The sequence below is a fragment of the Coregonus clupeaformis genome, unplaced genomic scaffold, assembly GCF_020615455.1.
Source record: "Coregonus clupeaformis isolate EN_2021a unplaced genomic scaffold, ASM2061545v1 scaf0151, whole genome shotgun sequence".
Classification (NCBI taxonomy): domain Eukaryota; kingdom Metazoa; phylum Chordata; class Actinopteri; order Salmoniformes; family Salmonidae; genus Coregonus; species Coregonus clupeaformis.
The window spans coordinates 187,383-209,978 of record NW_025533606.1 but is presented as its reverse complement, the minus strand read 5'-3'; the positions used below and the strand labels follow the sequence as shown (position 1 = coordinate 209,978).

At 43.8% G+C, this 22,596-nt stretch overlaps 1 protein-coding gene across 1 annotated transcript in view; it reads right to left on the bottom strand.

The window, feature by feature from the left end:
- Positions 1 to 22,596, bottom strand: part of LOC121557224 (mannosyl-oligosaccharide 1,2-alpha-mannosidase IC) — a 144,115-nt gene that overhangs the window by 9,969 nt on the left and 111,550 nt on the right. Inside the window, 4 exon segments of the mRNA XM_045213769.1 lie at positions 2,153 to 2,268; positions 3,259 to 3,352; positions 3,910 to 4,033; positions 9,527 to 9,621. Coding sequence (XP_045069704.1) covers positions 2,153 to 2,268; positions 3,259 to 3,352; positions 3,910 to 4,033; positions 9,527 to 9,621 — 429 coding nt within the window.

Below are 22,596 nucleotides of genomic sequence, written 5' to 3'. Positions count from 1 at the left end.
GTTGTATGGCTTGTTCTATCCACAATGTTATGTGGATGCATGTTTTGTAGACACTATCTATGCACATAGCCAATTTGAACAACATGTCCATATTGGTATGTGTGTCTGCATTTATGCACGGAATGATTTATACATCCTATAACACATGGACAGGTATGTGGCAAATTGAAGTCAAGCCTCATTGACATTCTATTCTGATTCCAGGAGAGAGAGAGGTGGAAATCTGGTGGAAACAAAGGAGAGAGAGAGGGATGGAGAGAGGGAGTGAGAGAGAGAGTGTGTGAAACAGATAGAGAGAGAGAGAAATCAGACAGAGAGAATAAGGACAGAGGAAGAGGGAGACTTTAGGAGGAAATGTATTGAAGTTTATCTCTCTCTCCCTGGTGCCATGTCTCCTGACAGAGATTCTTTGGAAAGTCAGGAAACAGAGTAAGGCATCTCAGGAGATCAATACCCAACCACTCATCATTTCTCTCTCTCTCTCTCTCTCTCTCTCTCTCTCTCTCTCTCTCTCTCTCTCTCTCTCTCTCTCTCTCTCTCTCTCTCTCTCTCTCTCTCTCTCTCTCTCTCTCTCTCTCTCTCTCTCTCTCTCTCTCTCTCTCTCTCTCTCTCTCTCTCTCTCTCTCTCTCTCTCTCTCTCTCTCTCTCTCTCTCTCTCTCTCTCTCTCTCAAGCATTTCTATTAAATCTTAACCACAGGTTTGACACTGCTCATTAAAACATAAACTTCCCATTACTCTATTATACACTGAGTATAAAAAACACTAGGAACACCTTCCTAATATTGAGTTGCACCCCCTTTTGCCCTCAGAACAGCCTCAATTTGGGCATGGACTCTACAAGGTGTTGAAAATGTTCCACAGGGATGCTGGCCCATGTTGACTCTAATGCTTCACACAGTTGTGTCAAGTTCGCTGGGTGTCCTTTGGGTGGTGGACCATTCTTGATACACACGGGAAACTGTTGAGCATGAAAAACCCAGCAGCGTTGCAGTTCTTGACACACTCAAACCAGTGCACCTGGCACCTACTACCATACCCCATTCGAAAGCACTTAAATATTTTGTCTTGCCCATTCACCCTCTGAATGGCACACATACACAATCCATGTCTCAATTGTCTCAAGGCTTAAAAATCCTTATTTAACCTGTGTCCTTCATCTACACTGATTGAAGTGGACTTAACAAGTGACATTAATAGGGGATCATAGCTTTCACCTGGATTCACCTGGTCAGTCTATGAGATGGAAAGAGGTGTTCCTAATGTTATGAATACTACTGTAATTAATGTTTTCCATTAATGCATTCCTTAAGGGCAGATATGGTGAGACTTTTCTAATTAGGCGTTTTTTGCCATTACCATGGTGTGGGAATTAATTGAAATCTGTGGCATTTCACACAGTGTCTTAATTAGCATTTAAGGGATGTTCACTTTTTATCTATTAATTAGTATCTACCTTTATTTGAAAGCTAATCCTTTATTTGAATACTAATTCAAATTATTACTGTACTATCTACGCTTGAGAGCACTATACAAACACACACAGTATAGCTATGGTGTGATACCAGAAAAGGGCTAACTATAACTATTTCAAATACCAGGCCACAAGAGAGAGACTGTCTATAATTAATGTATTTGCCTCTGGCTTGACCCTCTAATGAGCAAATAGTCTCATCAGCCTAAAAGGCTAGCGTCAACGGTATTTAAGGAGAAGATATTGTGCTAATTGATGGCTTAGGGATTGGGTGTATGTGTGTGGAGGAGGTTGTGTGTGTGTGTGTGTGTGTCGTGCCATGTCTGTGAGTGTGTGTGTGTGGTGTGTGGTGAGGGAGTGTGTGTCTGTGTGTGTGTGTAGGGGGGTGTTTGTGAGTGTGTGTGCCATATTTGCATGTGCGCGTGTATGTTTGTGACTTTGTGTGTGCACACTTACACGTGTGCATGTGTCGTGTGTGTTTGTGCGTCACAGGTTGCTGATACTTGTTATGATATACTTTAAAACTATGCTGAATTCTAAAACCACAGCGATAACAGACCACCTTTCCGTCATTCCCTTCACCCATATATCTTTCCATATTGCATATATCAATTCCCTACAGAGGCCCCCTGAAGACAGCAGCAGGTCCCTCTCTGCATGCTATATGGAATTACTCCTACCTCCAGAGCACTGTAGTACATCTTCTTAGCTTCCTCATCGGTCTTGTCTGACATCAGATATGATTTGATCAGATACTCGTAGAAGCTATCCCCCAGGCCGCCAATGGAAACGTGATCTGGGATAGGAAAAATAGAGAAATCTGACATTATTTCCACACAGGGAGGGTCTTTTTCACAAACATTATTCTGCAGTCTCACAGGCAGCCGACCTTGGGTTTACTAAAACCCAATAACCAATGAGTCAAATAGAATCAGAGTATATGTGGGATATGACAGACTGACTGATTTGTAGTTTCATACTCTGAGTAGCCTTTGCACAGAAAATAACTGTCCTTTTGGCTAGCTTTATCAACTACCCACACAGTTGTGGTTTTAATTTAAATACAAATTATTATTGGTTGGTACAACTTGAGATATGAATACACTTGTGGTTGTTGATTTTTTTTCATCCCACTCAATTTCATGCTAAGTCAACAACTCTGGATAAGATACTGGATTGGAGAGGTGTTTGTGTGCTCACACATCCACACACACACATTCATGCATGCAAGCACGCATGCACACCCACCCACCCTCCACCACCACACACTCCTCCACACTGTGAAAGGTTATCACGCAGCGTTCTCTTAGCCCTTGACAACAGAACAGCAGAGACTGGGGGAGAGGTGTGTGTAAATCTGTGCTTTCTGCTCTGTGTTCAATGTGCCCATGCTGACAGAAACACAATTCCTGTACAGTATAAAAGAGAATCAGAATCGCCTTTGACTGGGTTAACCAAGGACGTTCTTTACTGCTGTACTACAATTACAAAGGTGGTGCTTGTATAGTGGCAAAAGCTTTCCTGTGGATAAGTGAAGTGTGGTGATGGAAATTAAGATAGCCCGCTAGCCAGAGGATTGTACTTTTTAGACCAGGCTAGTAGAAAATGTGGCAAATTAGCCTGCCAGGCGAGTGACATTTTGTCTTCACAAATATCGCATGGCACAGATTTTGTACCCTTGGCTAGTAGAATGTCACCCGGCTACTAGTGTGGCTGGCCAGTGCCCTTATGTTCCATGATAATAATATAATCATGTGTATCTCCTTCAGTGGAGGCCAGTACTCACGTTGGACCCAGTTTCCACTGACGGGACTCAAGAAGTTGGGATAGAGACCGTGAGGCTTCTCGATTTTGTTCAACAGCTTTCGGATATTCATAACCTGCAACACCACACAGTAATAAATACATTAGCTTTGAAGGAAAAATCCTTCTGTAAACTAAAATAACTGTAGAGAGGATTTCAACTTTGGCATCACGTATGCTTCTAATTGATTTAAATGTCCTTTGGAAGTATTTGTTCACTGAAGTTGCGACTGACAGCTGAATTAGAAGGAAAACGTATAATCCAATGAAAGTTAACATTACGTTCAGTATGCCCATTAAAAACATTCACAAATATCCATTAAATAAATTGAAAGTTAAGTTCTAAAGAATATTGTCCAGAGGCTAGAGTAATGACTGCAGCAAGAAAAACACAAATGGATAATGACATACAACATGCACTGATAAGCATAAAATGTTAACAGTTTAACATATTTTACCTAGTAAAATCTGATATTCTGTAGTAGGCAGTCACACATAGGGTTCCAAAATTGCAAAAACGTCCCCAAAGTTCCCAGGTTTTTGAGAACTTCCTGTTGAAGGATTCTAACTGGGAAAGTTTCAGGATTTTTGCAACCCAAGTCACTCACAGTATTGTGGGTACTGTAGTATTTACCTTCTCTGTGTAGATGCCATTGTTGGAGAGCTCTGATAGGTGGACAAACTCCAGGTGCAGGGTTCCAAACTCCGCCAGGATACTGCTCCCAGCTGACGCCCAGCCCCAGCTCCAACTGGTGCCACTGCAACAGAAACCATACCGCGGCAAGTGAGGACCAGAGTCAACACACAAAGTTACACACTGGTTCTCACTCAGGACAATAAATCCATGCTAGCACAAAGCATTTTCATTATGTTCTGCAAAGTTTTAATTAGATTGTAACTTTTAAGACTGAAAGTCTTATTTCCCGAGTGGCATCCTGGTTTGAATCCAGGCTCTGTCGTAGCCGGCTGCGACCAGGAGACCCATGGGGCGGCGCAAAATTGGCCCAGCGTCGTCCAGGGTAGGGGAGGGAATGGCTGGCAGGGATGTAGCTCAGTTGGTAGAGCATGGCGTTTGCAACGCCAGGGTTGTGGGTTCGATTCCCATGGGGGGCCAGTATAAAAAATAAAATAAAATGTATGCACTAACTGTAAGTCACTATGGATAAGAGCGTCTGCTAAAAAAATTAAATAAAATTAAAAGTATTGGACTTAATTAAACTCTGACCAATTGTCAATAATGGGCAAATAAATAGCATTGCAACTTGATATGATGCTACAATTACAGATAAACAATCAACACCTGTGTCAGTAAAGAAAAACATTACGTTTTGACCTCAGTGTGGTGTCACTTTCAGTAGTTCCCTGCTTTGTCTTTGAGGCAATTTAGTGTCTTGGAGCCAAAGCTTTATACGTGTCACGCCCTGGCTCTGGGGACTCTTATATGTTGAGCCAGGGTGTGTAGGTTTCATTGTTTAGTTTTCTAGGTTTGTGTTCTAGTTCGTGTATATCTATGTTGGCCAGGGTGGTTCCCAATCAGAGGCAGCTGTAGCTTGTTGTCTCTGATTGGGGGCCATACTTAGGCAGCCTGTTGGCACATGTTTATTGTGGGATCTTGTTCCGTAACGTTTGTTTTGGTGTTAACCTAGGACTTCACGTATCGTTTGGTTTGTTGTTTTTGTTCGTGTGTGTACTTAAATAAAATGTACGCATATCACGCTGCGCCTTGGTCCGCTTCATCTAACAACGATCGTGACAATACGTTCTAGTGCACCAACAACTACAATATCTCCAAAATGTGTTTACCTATATTTTGGTGCTGAAGAAAGTAGAGAGATTAAGGTTGCGTCCCAAATGGCACCCTATTTAAAACATTGTGCACTACTATTGACCAAAGCCATATGGGCCCTGGTTAAAAGTAGTACACTATATAGTGAATAGGGTGCCATTTAGGACACAGTATTAAGATTAAGCAGGTCTGGATCTGTTTGTCCCTCTTGGGCACCAACCAAGACGCTATCTAATGCACCGCATCACTTGTCTGTGGATCAGAGTGGGAGACTTTACTACCCTCTGTAGATCAATAACCCATCTACCCCTGCAGAGGTCTAAAGCTAGAGCACCAACCAAGTCTGGAGTCAACCAGGGTCACCAATAAACCATGGCTGTGTCCAAAATGGCATCCTAGTTCCTATATAGTACACTAATTTTGACTAGCACCCATAGGGCTCTGGTCGAAGTAGTAACCTTTAGTGAGTAGAACACTATATAGAGAATGGGGTGTGGTTTCGGATGCAACCCATATCCTTTTGTCTTATTTCTCTATGAAAGTAGTGCACTGTGAGGATGATATTCGCAGCCATCTCAGAATAACAGTACGTCTATGTCTAAATTACGACTTCAATGATGTGCTACTACAGTATGACTAACCTAATCAGAGGTGAGATGGAATGTCATTACATTACATTATATTACATGACCTAATCCTACATTAATAGAAAGTGATAAAGTGATGAACGGAACTTAATTTATTAGTGGAGGATGGGAAAAATATATATAAACTATAGAGGGATTGAAGCAACGAGAGATGTAGTCCTGATGAATATGCTTATTAAAAGTTTGGGGCTACATCATTAACTGCTCAAGCTAAAGTAAGCTCAGGGTCCGTAGAGTAGGAGTGAATGACTTTAGTGCCTTATTGCAAACAGGATGCATGTTTTGGAATATTTTTTATTCTGTCCAGCTTCTTCCTTTTCACTCTGTCATTTAGGTTAGTATTATATCATAGCCATTAAACTCTATAATTGTTTTAAAGTCACCATTGGCCTCATGCGGTTTCCTTCCTCTCTGACAACTGAGTTAGGAAGGACGCCTGTATCTTTGTAGTGACTGGGTGTATTGATACACCATCCAAAGTGTAATAACTTCACCACGCTCAAAGAGATATTCAATGTCTTTTCTTTTTTTACCATCTACCAATAGGTGCCCTTCTTTGCAAGGCATTGGACATTCTTTGTGGTTGAATCTGTTTTTGAACTTCACTGCTCGACTGAGGGACCTTGAATATAATTGTGTGTGTGTGGTACAGAGATGAGGTAGTCATTCAAAAATCAGGTTAAACAGTATTATTGCACACAGAGTGAGTCCATGCAACTTATTATGTGACTTGTTAAGCACATTTTTACTCCTTAACCTATTTAGGTTTCCACTTTGACATTATGGGGTATTGTGTGTAGGCCAGAGACCCAACATTTCAATTGAATCAATTTTAAATTCAGGCTGTAACACAACAAAATGTGGAAAAAGTCAAGGGGTGTGAATACTTTCTGACGGCACTGTAAATTGGTACATTGCACACTTTAGGAAACTTGCAAAAATAATTCTCAGCTTTAGCATTCAGTAACTTGCAAACAAGTGTTCAATGTTTTCTCTATGCATTACTCATTGTGCTCCTTGTATGAATGTGTTCGCTTCTCTAATTACAAAGCATTTAGTTGGAGGTTCTTCAATGTGTTGAGGCCTTTTGGGAGCACCAGCAGTATTCTATAAGTGGTCCAGATATATGGAAGACCACATGGGACATGCTATATATACAAGTCAGCCCATAGGCAGCATATTAGCGGTGCTATACTGAATTCCCTTGCTGTTTGGGTGTAGGTGTGTGTATGTATCAAATAAAATAAAATGTTATTTGTCACATGCGCCGAATACAATACAGTGAATGCAAATAGTCCGGGTAGCCATTTGATTAGATGTTCAGGAGTCTTATGGCTTGGGGGTAGAAGCTGTTTAGAAGCCTTTTGGACCTAGACTTGGCGCTCCGGTACCGCTTGCCTTGCGGTAGCAGAGAGAACAGTCTATGACTCGGATGGCTGGAGTCTTTGACAATTTTTAAGGCCTTCCTCTGACACCGCCTGGTATAGAGGTCCTGGATGGCAGGAAGCTTGGCCCAATGATGTACTGGGTCATACGCACTACCCTTTGTAGTGCCTTGCGGTCGGCGGCTGAGCAGTTGCCATACAAGGCAGTGATGCAACCAGTCAGGATGCTCTCAATGGTGCAGCTGTAGAACCTTTTAAGGATCTGAGGACCCATGCCAAATCTTTTCAGTCTCCTTAGGGGGAATAGGTTTTGTCGTGCCCGCTTCACAACTGTCTTGGTGTGCTTGCATGTTTGTGTGTGTTTGTGTGCATATGTGTAGAGCATGCGTTGTGTGTATGTATGTGTAGTTTCTGTACATATACGTTCCTCTACTTATGTGGATATAATTTATAATGGGGGTGTATCGTTCCTCGCCATCTGTACCCAGGGTTCATGTTACCCATCTAACTGGAATTAGCTCTAGAATCAGTTAATTAAATTTGCCAGCATCTGTCTGCTTAGACGGGCGGGTTAATTGGAAGCAGGTGGCAGGCAGAGGTGCCAGAGAGATGTCTTTTTAGAAGATAAGACAGTGAAAAATTAAAAGTGTACAGGGGTGGTGGGTCTTGCATATGGGGGTCCCGATAAAATCACACAGATCAGGGTCAAACACGTTATTTCATTTGTGGGTTCAAGACGAGGCCACAAATTTCAAACATTTCAAATGTAAACAGAAGTATAAAATATGCACCACCTTCTTACTGCAATGCAATCCAGCTAAATGCATTGGTAAGGTCTCATACAGTGCATTCGGAAAGTATTCAAACCCCTTTCCATTTTCCACATTTTGTTACATTACAGCCTCATTCTAAAATGGATGAAATAAATACAAATCCTCATCAATCTAAACACATACCCCATAATGACAAAGCAAAAACAGGTTTTTAGACATTTTTGCAAATGTATTACAAATAAAAAACTGAAATACCTTATTTACAGAAGTATTCAGAGTATCCTTGAGATGTTTCTACAACTTGATTGGAGTCCACCTGTGGTAAATTATATTGATTGGCCATGATTTGGAAAGGCACACACCTGTCTATATAAGGTCTCAAAGTTGACAGTGCATGTCAGAGCAAAAACCAAGCCATGAGGTCGAAGGAATTGTCCGTAGAGCTCCAAGACAGGATTGTGTCAAGGTACAGATCTGGGGAAGGGTACCAAAAAATTTCTGCAGCATTGAAGGTCCCCAAGAACACAGTGACCTCCATCATTCTTAAATGGAAGAAGTTTGGAACCACCAAGACTCTTCCTAGAGCTGGCCGCCCCGCCAAACTGAGCAATCGAGGGAGAAGGGCCTTGGTCAGGGACAGAGCGCCAGAGTTCCTCTGTGGAGATGGGAGAACCTTCCAGAAGGACAACCATCTCTGCAGCACTCCACCCATCAGGCATTTATGGTAGAGTGACCAGATGGAAGCCACTCCTCAGTAAAAGGCACATGACAGCCCGCTTGGAGTTTGCCAAAAGGCACCTAGGACTCTCAGACCATGCGAAACAAGATTCTCTGGTCTGATGAAACCAAGATTGAACTCTTTGGCCTGAATGCCAAGCGTCACATCTGGAGGAAACCTGGCACCATCCCTACGGTGAAGCATGGGGGGTTGCAGCATCATGCTGTGGGGATGTTTTTCAGCGGCAGGGACTGGGAGACTAGTCAGGATTGAGGGAAAGATAAACAGAGAAATGTACAGAGAGATACTTGATGAAAACCTGCTCCAGAGCGCTCAGGACCTCAGACTGGGGCGAAGGTTCACCTTCCAACAGGACAACGACCCTAAGAACACAGCCAAGACAACGCAGGAGTGGCTTCGGGACAAGTCTCTGAATGTCCTTGAGTTGCCCAGCCAGAGCCCGGACTTGAACTTGATCGAACATCTCTGGAGAGACCTGGAAATAGCTGTGCAGCGATGCTCCCCATCCAACCTGACAGAGCTTGAGAGGATCTGCAGAGAAGAATGGGAGAAACTCCCCAAATACAGGTGTGCCAAGCTTGTAGCGTCATACCGAATAAGACTTGTGGCTGTAATTAATGCCAAAGGTGCTTCAACAAAGTACTGAGTAAAAGGGTCTGAATACTTATGTAAATGTGATATTTCCGTATGTACTTTTTGTACATTTTTTATTTTTTTACCTGTTTTTGCTTTGTCACTATGGGGTATTGTGTGTAGATTGATAAGGGAAAAAACAAACAATTTAATCCATTTTAGAATAAGGCTGTAACGTAACAAAATGTGGAAAAATTCTAGGGGTCTGAATACTTTCTGAAGGCACTGTATGTGTTTATAATAGGATACTGTAGCTATGGGGTCATGGGGGCTGGTGCCTAGGCTCACCTGCCCAGGTTGATGACTCCACGTGGGATACCCGTTGGTGTGTTGAAGGCCGGTAGCAGCTTCTCCCCAAGCACCATCACTTTCCTCTTGAACATCTACAAGAACAAGGAAGGAGGGACACTTAGTAAACACTCACAGAAACACACAAAGACAGAGGTACACACACCTGTGCAAAATCCACCCCCACCCCCACAGAAGTACACACCACTCCCACGTGCCATCAACACAGGCATATTTTCATCTTGGCCCCTGTAAGAAAAACCTTTTTGGTTCAAAGTACAGAACACTTTTCACCCAACAAAGAACCGTCAAATAACTTTTTCTTCCGATGAAAAAGGTTTCATGTAGAACCCTTTGATGTAGTGTACAGTCAAACACAGAGAGTTTAATTAGTGTAGCTCCAGCCCCAATACTTTCCAGATGGCTTCCCAGCCTCTCTCAACAAAGCTAATTATGTAGAACATAACAAACCCAGGGACAACGGAGAGACAGCGCTGCTCTGAGAAGGATTAAAAGCAATCTCATTGATGTAATCCACAGCAGTTCAATTAAACCTACACTCTCTCTGCTGCCTGCCTCTTGAAAGCAGGGCCAAGGGAGGGTGAAAGCACTGTCTCAAAGTAAGATTAACAGGTCAGACAAATCTGCATTAGCTGCCGAGACATAGTTAGAAGGAGAGAGAAGTATAGAGATAGAAGAGAGAGGGTTAAATAGTGAGAGAAAGACAGAGAGTGCTGGTTTTAGAATTGAGATGCAAAGCTGCTAACAGAGAGAACTAGAAAAAGAGAGAGGGAGAGGGATATCGTTTGTGTGTGTGTGCATGCGTATGTGCACGTATCAGACCTTTGGTGTGTGTGTGTGTTAGGGTTGGGCGGTATACAGATTTCCAGACCTTCATAACGTACCATACCGGGGTATACGGTATTACCGCAGTGCACACAAGGGGCGCTATTTCTTTCCAAGCATTTAAAAAAATATATATATATACTGTGCCTTCGGAAAGTATTCAGACCCCTTGACTTTTTCCAAATTTTGTTACTTTACAGCCTTATTCTAAAATGGATGGGAAAAAAAATCCTCAGCAATCTACACACAATGCTCCAGGTGCTTCCTGTTTCCATTGATCATCCTTGAGATGTTTCTACAACTTGATTGGTGTCCACCTGTGGTAAATTCAATTGATTGGAAATTATTTGGAAAGGCACACACCTGTCTATATAAGGTCCCACAGTTGACAGTGCATGTCAGAGCAAAAACCAAGCCAGGAGGTCGAAGGAATTGTCCGTAGAGCTCTGAGACAAGATTGTGTCGAGGCACAGATCTGGGGAAGGGTACCAAAAAATGTCTGCAGCATTGAAGCGCCCCAAGAACACAGTGGCCTCCACCATTCTTAAATGGAAGAAGTTTGGAACCACCAAGACTCTTCCTAGAGCTGGCCGCCCGGCCAAACTGAGCAATCGGGGGAGAAGGGCCTTGGTCAGGGAGGTGACCAAGAACCCGATGGTCACTGACAGAGCTCTAGAGTTCCTATGTGGAGATGGGAGAACCTTCCAGAAGGACAACCATCTCTGCAGTACTCCACCAATCAGGCTTTTATGGTAGAGTGACTAGACGGAAGCCACATGACAGCCCACTTTGAGTTTGCCAAAAGGCACCTAAAGACTCTCAGACCATGAGAATAAGGCTGTAACCTAACAAAATGTGGTAAAAGTCAAGGGGTCTGAATACTTTCCGAAGACACTGTATATATATTTATTTATGCTAACAAAGTAGTATCGAATTCCCATAGCGGATGCTATCTAAATGCTAACAAGCGCAAGCGAACATAAACTAAATGCAAGGACAGACAACCCAGTTCATAAAGTTATACAACTATCTCAAAAGGCTACTCACACTTGATCCAGGAGGGGATTGATTGTCTGTGCTGTAACCAAGAAGCTTGATCTTGCAAGCTAGCCACCTATAGCTAGCAAGTTAAACCACATGCATAGCTGGAGCCCTGAGCTGGAGAAAATGTATTTGGCACTAAGATGGTTAACTTATAGCTAGTTATAAAATATTTAGCTGGCAAACATTAGTAGTACATTTCAAGTGTAACTTGATCACCTCTCTTATGCTGCTCAACAGTGGACGTCACTACACGAAACGTCCTTTTGCTCCATTTGCTCTTTGTAAACAAACATACCATGTGACTGGCAAAAATATCTATATGTATATATATATATTATAATAATAATACCCCCATATACGGTATAGAGTACCACAGTATGAGTCACAATACCCATAAAACCTAGCAGTCAAACAGGGAAATGGTTTCAATCATTTTTTTTCACCATTCATTTTCCTCATAGGGGATTTTAGAAACACTTAAAATAAGGGCTGTACTAATTAGCTGCTAATGTGGCTATCATAAAGAACTACAAATACCATGGTGATCTGGACAGACTGCCGAATCGAGGCAAACGTAAGAATCTCTGGATTAACTGCCTAATGTTAGCTAAATGTAGTAATGAATAATTGGGCAAATGTCTTTCAACTGACAATTCTGTGAACTGTCTTGTTCAAGTTTTAAATTGACACAATACCTTTTTGCAAAGGTATCAGCTAGAGATGACTTGCAGGGATTTGTTCTTATGCATGATGTCTACTTTGATGCTAATTACAATGTTTGAATCTGAGAGTAAATAGAGCAAAATATATTGATAAAAGTCACCTTGTCCGAGAGAGATTTACATTAAACATCACACCAGGGTAAGCCTACATGAAACACAGCCCTTATTTTAAGTGTGTCTAAAATTCCCTATGGGAAAAATGAATGGTGGAAAAACGCTAGGTTTTATGAGTATTATGACACCTCCACTGTTGGGCTCTATACCGCCCAAGCCTAGCGTGTGTGTGTGTGTGTGTTTGCAAAGTGTCACAGTGCTCTTTGACAGTGTCTCCGTCTCACCGTGTGGTGACTCAGCTAAAAGAGTGATGTGAGAAGGAGAGGAGGAGGAGGAGGTGGGTTGAGCTGAGTGTTCATATAGTCTGTGTCCCAAATGGCACCATATTTCCTATATTAGTGCACTACCTTTGACCAAGGCTCTGGGAAATAGTGTGCCATTTGGGACGCACATTTAAATGCATGTCAGAGTAACCAACCATTAGAATTATGATCATCAATAATGTCAATATGAGTTGCCTGTGCCCTTGTCCTACAGTAAGTGAATGATACAATGTCTCGCCTGCCTCTGGCACTCTGCTACCTCTCACTGCAGCGAGAAAGGCTTGTTATCTCCATCATCTGAGGATGCGCCTGGACACGGTCTGTCTGGGCATTGATTCACCCTTTCTGGGTCTTTGTTTTTGTGAACAGAGGCAGAGTGGGCTACAGACAGATGTACTGGCACATGACTGATTTGGACACATTATGTGCATGGATACATATGTTTGCACTCACATGTATGTTCTCATGTGTATGTGCAGATACGCACACATGCACACGATCATCATTGTCATCAGTAACACACGCACGAACGCACGCACGCACGCACACACGCACAAACAAACTGTGTTCTCAGTCAACCTACCTTGTAAATTAAGAAATATTATACAAAATCACAGAAGTGCCTATAGAGACGTGCTGCTGCTTCATATGTTATTGTCCACCCATTCATCCCAACCATCCCACCGCACGTCCACAATCCTTAACCCATCCATCGGAAGAACGGACCAGGCCCCGAGACGGAGAAGCATTGATCTGTTGTAACAGGAGACGGCTCGCTTACTTCGCTTTCAGTTTGAAATTACCCCTTGGATGTTGGACACGGCAGCCGGGAACTGAATGGCTTTTCTCTTTTAAGTACAAGAGACACATATCAGGCGACGCAGTCACCTCTCCCTGAGTTAACACTGTCAGGGACCAGTGGAGACAGACTGAGGGGTGGAACTCTGTATGTATGGAACCCTCAGTTACCATTCATACTTCTCAATTATGAGTCAAAGAAACACTTGAAGTGTGAGAGTGAAAATGATAGGTTTTTGCTCTTTTGGTGGAGTCAGTATGTGTTGGTTTTCACTTCTGTGCTGTAGCTATTGTCCTAAAAAGTATTATTGTTTTACCCACCCCAGTGGCTAGATTCTTGGTTAAGTAGCATACAGGTGTACAAAGAACTGACACCATCAAAAATGTCCATACAACTGCTTGTACAACAGTTCTGTTTCAGTGAGATATAGACCAACTAGAGGCTATATATCAGAGCATCTATGGAACTCACAAAAATGATCTTCACCTACAGTACCCTAACGATGCACAATAGCGGACTGGGACCATTTATGCAAAATATACACATTTATTTCCAATTTCTTGCTGGCTGTAGCTGAAAACAGCTTTTGCATGACAGGACAGAGAACAATACAAACCGTTATCTGAGGCCTGATAATCCCAAGCTTGCCCTATGGCACTGGTCCATTATCCTTGTTTACGACTCTAATTTTGACCCTCCTAGAAAACACTGCAACAAGGGACAGGAGACGTGTCACCCATCTCCGCCTCCTCCCCTTCCTTGAGGACACATTGAGCTGGACCAATGACAGTCAGGCATGATACATAAATAGCATAGCAAAAAAAACGACTGTACAGCTCAGCAGCGCAGCTTCTTCAACGTGTTAGCAGCTTCGAACAACGTGCTAAGTCAACCAGGTGCATTTCTCTCACAATGTCACCCACTCAATAAGAGAAATATAACGTATTTCCAGGAGAACAAAGTCCCATCTAGTCATGGCTGTCATCAGAGCAGCAGAACTTGATAGTTGGAAGACAAACGGAAAGAGGAGTGGGTGGGAGGCAGGAATGTTGTGCATGGCATTATGTTATGCTCTTTGATTGTGAATTCTATTCGAGTAGTACCAAGTTATCTTCCTGTGTGATGTAATGTATTTTTTACCTATTTTGTCCTCTGGCTCCTTGGAGTGACAACATGCGAAGTATGTTTTTGATTACTTCTCCTTAAACCGTAACAGTAGGGAAGATTTGAAGGTATAGTACACTACGTGGGAGTGTATACTACCTGTTGCGATTGAAAAAAGAGTTCACTATAAGTCACCTCAGTTCCTTATGTGATAGAAAACGTTGTGGGTAACATTTGGAAAACGTCTTGATGGTGCCGCGTTAAAAAAAGCGGTGCTTTTTACGACCGTGGATGAATGAATTATTCCTGTTCGCCAGCTGTGGGTGATGAAAATCGAGCCCAAAACACCCTCTCTGACTGTCACAATCCCCCAATACCCCACCAGAACGAAAACTCGTATCCTTTTTTTCCTCTCCTCTCTCATCCCCCCATTCCTCCATCTGCAGTAGGCTTTTACTCAGGGTAGCAGCTGACTCTAAAAGGCTGTAAAAAGGCTGAGGAGACCAAAGCTGTCCACTTGGACGCTCACCCTGACCAAACAGCATAACCCCCATATGTTGTTTTTCTCTGCCGTGCACCGGGCTGCCGGGCCTCAGTTCCGAAAGGCCTAGACTGAGTTGGCCCTTTACACTGTCACTCGGTGTCACACAGTGTCCTGAAAAGGGGGACCTAATCTAGGAGGTCATTGAGGTCAGAGGAGGACCTGTAGACCAGACAGCCTGTAAAAACACAATGTTCGGATCATGGTTGGTTGTTCCTGTGACATCTCTATGTAAGGCCACCGTTCTCCTCTGCCAAGGTTAGAGTTGGCTATGTCATAATGTTCTCTCTGTCGTTATGCAATACCCAGAGGTTGTTTTGCAATCCCATAGGGGTGATCAGAATCAGACACACTATTTGTGCTTGACCTCTGTGTGGTCTAATGTTTAGAAACTGGGCATGTCACCACAATGCAAAGGTGGCAGGTAGCCTAGCGGTTAAGAGCGTTGGACCAGTAACCGAAAGGTTGCTATTCAAATCCCCAAGCCAACTAGGTGAAAAATCTGTCGATGTGCCCTTGAGCAATGCACTTATCCCTAATTGCTCCTGTAAATCGCTCTGGATAAGAGCGTCTGCTAAATGACTAAAATGTAAAGGTTGAAGTTGATGACAGCCGACGTTCTCTTTCTTGAGAAATACACAAGTTATTCTGAGCTCTGCTAGTTGGAATTGCACAACTGAGTAAGACCCTTGAGGCCAGGGTATAAGAAGAAGTGTCAGTACATGGTGAACCACTGAATTGTAGCATGTATACCAGGGCTTTGAGACATGAGAAAATGTTCAGAGGGCAAGATACTGGCATGTGCTACCAATCTTTGAAATTCAACATTACTCTTCAGACAACATCCTGGGCAGAATTAGCACAGTGCACTCAGCAGCCTTCTCTCATCTTACAAGGTGTGTGTGTGTGTGTGTGTGTGTGTGTGTGTGTGTGTGTGTGTGTGTGTGTGTGTGTGCGTGCATGCGTGTGTGTGAAAGAGAGAGAGAGAAATGCGCACAGCACACATGGTTGAAAGCCTGCTGCTGAGTGCTAGCTGCCAGATATCTGGGTTGTAATACCACGGTGCTGCCCTGATAAGAACCTAATTTGCTCAGTATGATTTAACTGGAACAATCGGTCGATTCTTATAAGCAGTGGTCTGCCCTGGTTTGTTTTTGCCTCTATCCCAGCGGTTAACACCATTATTAGCATCTGATGGTTTTACGATTGATTCTTATGGACAGTCGGGGAGCCTTGTATATACTACTACAGTCTTTAGCAGAGAAGCCACAGACCATGAGCTCGATTTACTAAGTGTTTGCACCAGGTGCAAAGAACACCAAAAACTAACGTTATGAACAAGTATTTATTTACACTTTATCGCTACATCTTATTCTTTCTACTAGCCAGTAACTTTTTGTTCTGTCCTCAATGTTCAATTCACTATTTTTTTTTATAGGTGCCGACTTTGATTCACACTTAGTAAATCTCTGCCATATGTGTTTGATTGATACACTATGACAAAGCCAGGAAAACAGAACACATACTTTTGTCCTTGCTCATTTTCACCACCCTCCAAATATAAAACAGAGACCCCTTTCGTCTCTGTCAGTTTCATGATACAAGACACACATTTCCTGCACATCGATTCCATACTTCATTTCACAAGGCTGACCGCAGGAGCATCGGAGGAGTATGCAGGTTAGGGAACTGGGTTTCTCAGAGCAGGAGTGCTGATCTTTTGCCTTACATGTCATAATGAATTCGATTACATTGACAGTGGGGACCTGATCCTAGATCAGCCCTCCTACTATAGGTCGTTTCATGAATATAGGCCCTGGAATTGCATTGGAGCTTCAATTATAGGAGGTTAAAGTTTCATGCAGTAAGAGATGGAGCTACAATACCAGTCCAAAGTTTGGACACACCTACTCATTCAAGGGTTTTTATTTATTTTTACAATTTTCTACATTGTAGAATAATAGTGAAGACATCAAAACTATGAAATAACACTTATGGAATCATGTAGTAACCAAACAAAGTGTTAAACAAATCAAATAATATTTTATATTTGAGATTCTTCAAATAGCCACCCTTTGCCTTGATGACAGCTTTGCACACTCTTGGCATTCTCTCAACCAGCTTAACATGGAATACTTTTCCAACAGTCTTGAAGGAGTTCCCACATATGCTGAGCACTTGTTGGCTGCTTTTCCTTCACTCTGAGGTCTGACTCATCCCAAACCATCTCAATTTGGTTGAGGTCGGGGGATTGTGGAGGCCAGGTCATCTGATGCATCACTCCATCACTCTCCTTCTTGGTAAAATAGCCCATACACAGCCTGGAGGTGTGTTGGGTCGTTGTCCTGTTGAAAAACAAATGATAGTCCCACAAAGCCCAAACCAGATGGGATGGCGTATCACTGCAGAATGCTGTGGTAGCCATGCTGGTTAAGTGTGCCTTGAGTTCTAAATAAATCACAGACAGTGTCACCAGCAAAGTACCCCCATACCATAACACCTCCACCTCCATGCTTTATGGTGGGAAATACACATGCGGAGCTCATCCGTTCACCCAGATCGCGTCTCACAAAGCCACGGCGGTTGGAACCAAACATCCAGACCAAAGGACACATTTCCACCGGTCTAATGTCCATTGCTCGTGTTTCTTGGCCCAAGCAAGTATCTTATCATAGCGCTTGATGGTTTTTGCGACCGCACTTGAAGAAACTTTCAAAGTTCTTGAAATTTTCCGTATTGACTGACCTTCATGTCTTAAAATAATGATGGACTGTCATTTCTCTTTGCTTATTTGAGCAGTTCTTGCCATAATGTGGACTTGGTCTTTTACCAAATAGGGCTATCTTCTGTATACCCCCCTACCTTGTCACAACACAACTGATTGTCTCAAACGCATTAAGGAAAGAAATTCCACAAATTAACTTTTAAGAAGGCACACCTGTTAATTGAAATGCATTCCAGGTGACTACCTCATGAAGCTGGTTGAGAGAATGCCAAGCTGTCATCAAGGCAAAGGGTGGCTATTTGAAGAATCGCAAATATAAAATAAATGTTGATTTGTTTAACACTTTATTTGTTACTACATGATTCCATATGTGTTATTTCATTGTGTTGATGTCTTCACTATTATTCTACAATGTAGCAAATAGTAAAAATAAAGAAAAACCCTGGAATGAGTAGGTGTGTCCAAACTTTGGACTGGTACTGTATATATATTTGTGCTAGGTACTTGAGTTGGATCCAATCCATAAATGCCCTACAGTATTGAACCACATTAGGATAATATGAACATATACTGTCTGGGTAATTCCAGCGGGATGCTTCTGTAAAAGATTGGATAAGTGAAGCTTATCTCCAAATTGTGATCATATCATACTTAGCTTTGAAGTGAAGCTAGTTTCTCTAAAGCGGTTATCATAGCTTGTAATGGAATCCTGTATTTCCCAAGCACGTTGTCTACACCCAGGGACTGAGTATGGCTTAAGGCAGGGTCGTCACTGATTCGATTCCCTAGTGGTTCTAATACAAAATGAAAAGTGCTTTAAAAAATCTGTTTGTGAACATCCAAGATATTGACAATTATTTGCCTAACAGAGCAGAGGTAAAACAACATGTTCTTTACTTGAATGCATTCTGCAGTAGTATTGATTAACACATGTGCCTTGAGCATGAGTGTCTGAACTGACACAGGTGACACAGTGACCCATATGTATGTATCTAGAGCGACTGCTGACTAGCAGCATTAAGCCCTCCATGCGTCTCCATTCGCCGTGACGTCGTCTGAACTAGAACATGATGTGTATAATTTATGCTGAGTGGCATCGCCTGAGACAGAGAGGGAGTGCTAAATAAGGTCATCAAATAAATAAGATATGAAGACTTGGAAAACAAACAAGCGGAAAGCAATTGTCTGCTCTAAAATCCTCTGAACACTTTATATTATAAGTAATAGTAATTTACATTAATCTGCCCAATGTTATTCTCAGTAATGTTATTCTTGGTGACGGACATTCTCCCAACGTTATTCTCGGTAATGGAACCGTCGTGCCTGACGAACACGATTCCACGGTTACACAAAGTTCTACGGTTCCCCCACTCCGAGTCACATAGTGGAGGTAATCTAAATTGCTTCACAGTTTGTTGACTGGGTGTAATGCGGCTGTCATGCCTTCTTTTTGATGCACCGCCATGATGCAATTACAGAGGTTTCGGCTCCTGCGTTATCCCGGGGAAGGCGACAGTGAGCTCTTTATTTTCCCTATGGTCTAATTACCTAGCCAAGGTAGGCATACTGTGCCTGTGAAAAGATGCCAGGCTAAATAACTACCAGTCTCCAGAGGGGGATTGGAGAGTTTGGGGACAGACGTTTCAGCTGATTGAAGCTCGCGGAGATGATCAATCATCACTAAGAGTAGATATAGTATTGTAGATGTAGATTCAGCTCAGTTATAGCCTCAGCCACCAAGTGGCACTGTATACTGCCTTTTGTCTTGTGTCTTGAGAAGGGAGGTTTGAAAGTGAGTGTTAGTTACAATGCTGACTGTTACATTGCTTGCATTCCCCAACAATATAGATACATAACAGTCAAATGTGTTTGAATTCCCATATAGGTAAATGTGTATATAATAGTTTTGGTGGTTGCAGGAATGAAAAAGAAATCACTTTTTTACTACACCTCAACTACACCTGAAAGGAATGTGTTATTTCTCCTTAAGTGAGCCAGCAGTCACATTGAATCAACTCCTACCATCCATGTGAAGATTATTGGAGAACCCAAACTGAGTGTATTACTATTTCACAGACAGGAGGTCATATCTACTCAGTTATCACAGTTACCAGTACAACACTCTATCACAAGCTCTATCACCAGCCACCAACCTTTCTATGAAGGTCTAACAATATTAGGACCCCCGATGCATCCGTATCAGCTAGCACAGTGCCCTCCTTACATAAGATGAAGCATCACCCACTACTGGTCGCCCAGACTTCTGACCCATCAATAATACAGCTGTGAGATCCATCCATCCTCCGGCCGGGTCGTCTAGTTCGGCCCCATCGCCGTGGTTACAGTGGCGTTGGCAGGGGAACAGGGGAGGATAGTGCTGGGGGCTGATGGGATGCAGAGCGTCCACAGCGCTTGGAGGATGTCAGGTTCATTTCTCATTAAGGATGTGACAGTTTCTCCATAGGCCTGGCTGGAAGGAGTGGACACTGGGTACGTGTCGGCTTGCTCCAGAGCCAGACGGAGATTGAAACTAACAGGTGTCCTCCTCCAAACCATGGGAGACGAGGAAACGAAACACAGAGACACTTAAAATCTGGAGAGTCTCGTTAAAACTAAGACCGAACTAAGGCAAGGTGCACTAGACCTGCATGAAACTTTCCAATAATACTTTTCTATTCCAAGGTTAGCAACAGCTCAATGACAAGGATAGAATGCAGACAAATCTGCAAAAAACAACATGTATTAACAACAACATTTCTTTGGATTTCTTTAATGTTCAGAGTTTGCAAATATGCTAACAGTCATAACAGTCTAAGCCAGACAAATAGTTATCCCTTTTGTATTTAAATAAAATACCTGTACACATACAGTATTTCGCAAGGTTTCTGCATGACTACTTCAGCACACTGTAAACAGGGAAGAAAGAAAACAGAGACCTGTTGATCATGCTGAATGAGTGTAGCCAAGGAGAAAAAAATATGAGTAATAATGAGATTGAGTGGAGCGGGAGTGGTGGTGTTGAGTAGAGCGGGAGTGGTGGTGTTGAGTAGAGCGGGAGTGGTGGTGTTGAGTAGAGTGGGAGTGGTGGTGTTGAGTAGAGTGGGAGTGGTGGTGTTGAGTAGAGTGGGAGTGGTGGTGTTGAGTAGAGCGGGAGTGGTGGGGTTGAGTAGAGTGGGAGTGGTGGTGTTGAGTAGAGCGGGAGTGGTGGTGTTGAGTAGAGCGGGAGTGGTGGTGTTGAGTAGAGCGTGAGTGGTGGTGTTGAGTAGAGTGGGAGTGGTGGTGTTGAGTAGAGCGGGAGTGGTGGTGTTGAGTAGAGCGGGAGTGGTGGTGTTGAGTAGAGCGGGAGTGGTGGTGTTGAGTAGAGCGGGAGTGGTGGTGTTGAGTAGAGTGGGAGTGGTGGTGTTGAGTAGAGCGGGAGTGGTGGTGTTGAGTAGAGTGGGAGTGGTGGTGTTGAGTAGAGTGGGAGTGGTGGTGTTGAGTAGAGCGGGAGTGGTGGTGTTGAGTAGAGCGGGAGTGGTGGTGTTGAGTAGAGCGGGAGTGGGAGTGGTGGTGTTGAGTAGAGTGGGAGTGGTGGTGTTGAGTCGAGCGGGAGTGGTGGTGTTGAGTAGAGCGGGAGTGGTGGTGTTGAGTAGAGCGGGAGTGGTGGTGTTGAGTAGAGCGGGAGTGGTGGTGTTGAGTAGAGTGAGAGTGGTGGTGTTCAGTAGAGTGGGAGTGGTGGTGTTGAGTAGAGTGGGAGTGGTGGTGCTGAGTAGAGCGGGAGTGGTGGTGTTGAGTAGAGCGGGAGTGGTGGTGTTGAGTAGAGTGGGAGTGGTGGTGTTGAGTAGAGTGGGAGTGGTGGTGTTGAGTAGAGCGGGAGTGGGAGTGGTGGTGTTGAGTAGAGCGGGAGTGGTGGTGTTGAGTAGAGTGGGAGTGGTGGTGTTGAGTAGAGCGGGAGTGGTGGTGTTGAGTAGAGCGGGAGTGGTGGTGTTGAGTAGAGTGGGAGTGGTGGTGTTGAGTAGAGTGGGAGTGGTGCTGTTGAGTAGAGTGGGAGTGGTGGTGTTGAGTAGAGTGGGAGTGGTGGTGTTAAGTAGAGCGGGAGTGGTGGTGTTGAGTAGAGCGGGAGTGGTGGTGTTGAGTAGAGTGGGAGTGGTGGTGTTGAGTAGAGCGGGAGTGGTGGTGTTGAGTAGAGCGGGAGTGGTGGTGTTGAGTAGAGCGGGAGTGGTGGTGTTGAGTAGAGCGGGAGTGGTGGTGTTGAGTAGAGCGGGAGTGGTGGTGTTGAGTAGAGTGGGAGTGGTGGTGTTGAGTAGAGTGGGAGTGGGAGTGGTGGTGTTGAGTAGAGTGGGAGTGGTGGTGTTGAGTAGAGTGGGAGTGGTGGTGTTGAGTAGAGCGGGAGTGGTGGTGTTGAGTAGAGTGGGAGTGGTGGTGTTGAGAAGAGTGGGAGTGGTGGTGTTGAGTAGAGCGGGAGTGGTGGTGTTGAGTAGAGTGGGAGTGGTGGTGTTGAGTAGAGTGGGAGTGGTGGTGTTGAGTAGAGTGGGAGTGGTGGTGTTGAGTAGAGCGGGAGTGGTGGTGTTGAGTAGAGCGGGAGTGGTGGTGTTGAGTAGAGTGGGAGTGGTGGTGTTGAGTAGAGTGGGAGTGGTGGTGTTGAGTAGAGCGGGAGTGGTGGTGTTGAGTAGAGCGGGAGTGGTGGTGTTGAGTAGAGCGGGAGTGGTGGTGTTGAGTAGAGCGGGAGTGGTGGTGTTGAGTAGAGCGGGAGTGGTGGTGTTGAGTAGAGCGGGAGTGGGAGTGGTGGTGTTGAGTAGAGTGGGAGTGGTGGTGTTGAGTAGAGCGGGAGTGGTGGTGTTGAGTAGAGCGGGAGTGGTGGTGTTGAGTAGAGCGGGATTGGTGGTGTTGAGTAGAGCGGGAGTGGTGGTGTTGAGTAGAGCGGGAGTGGTGG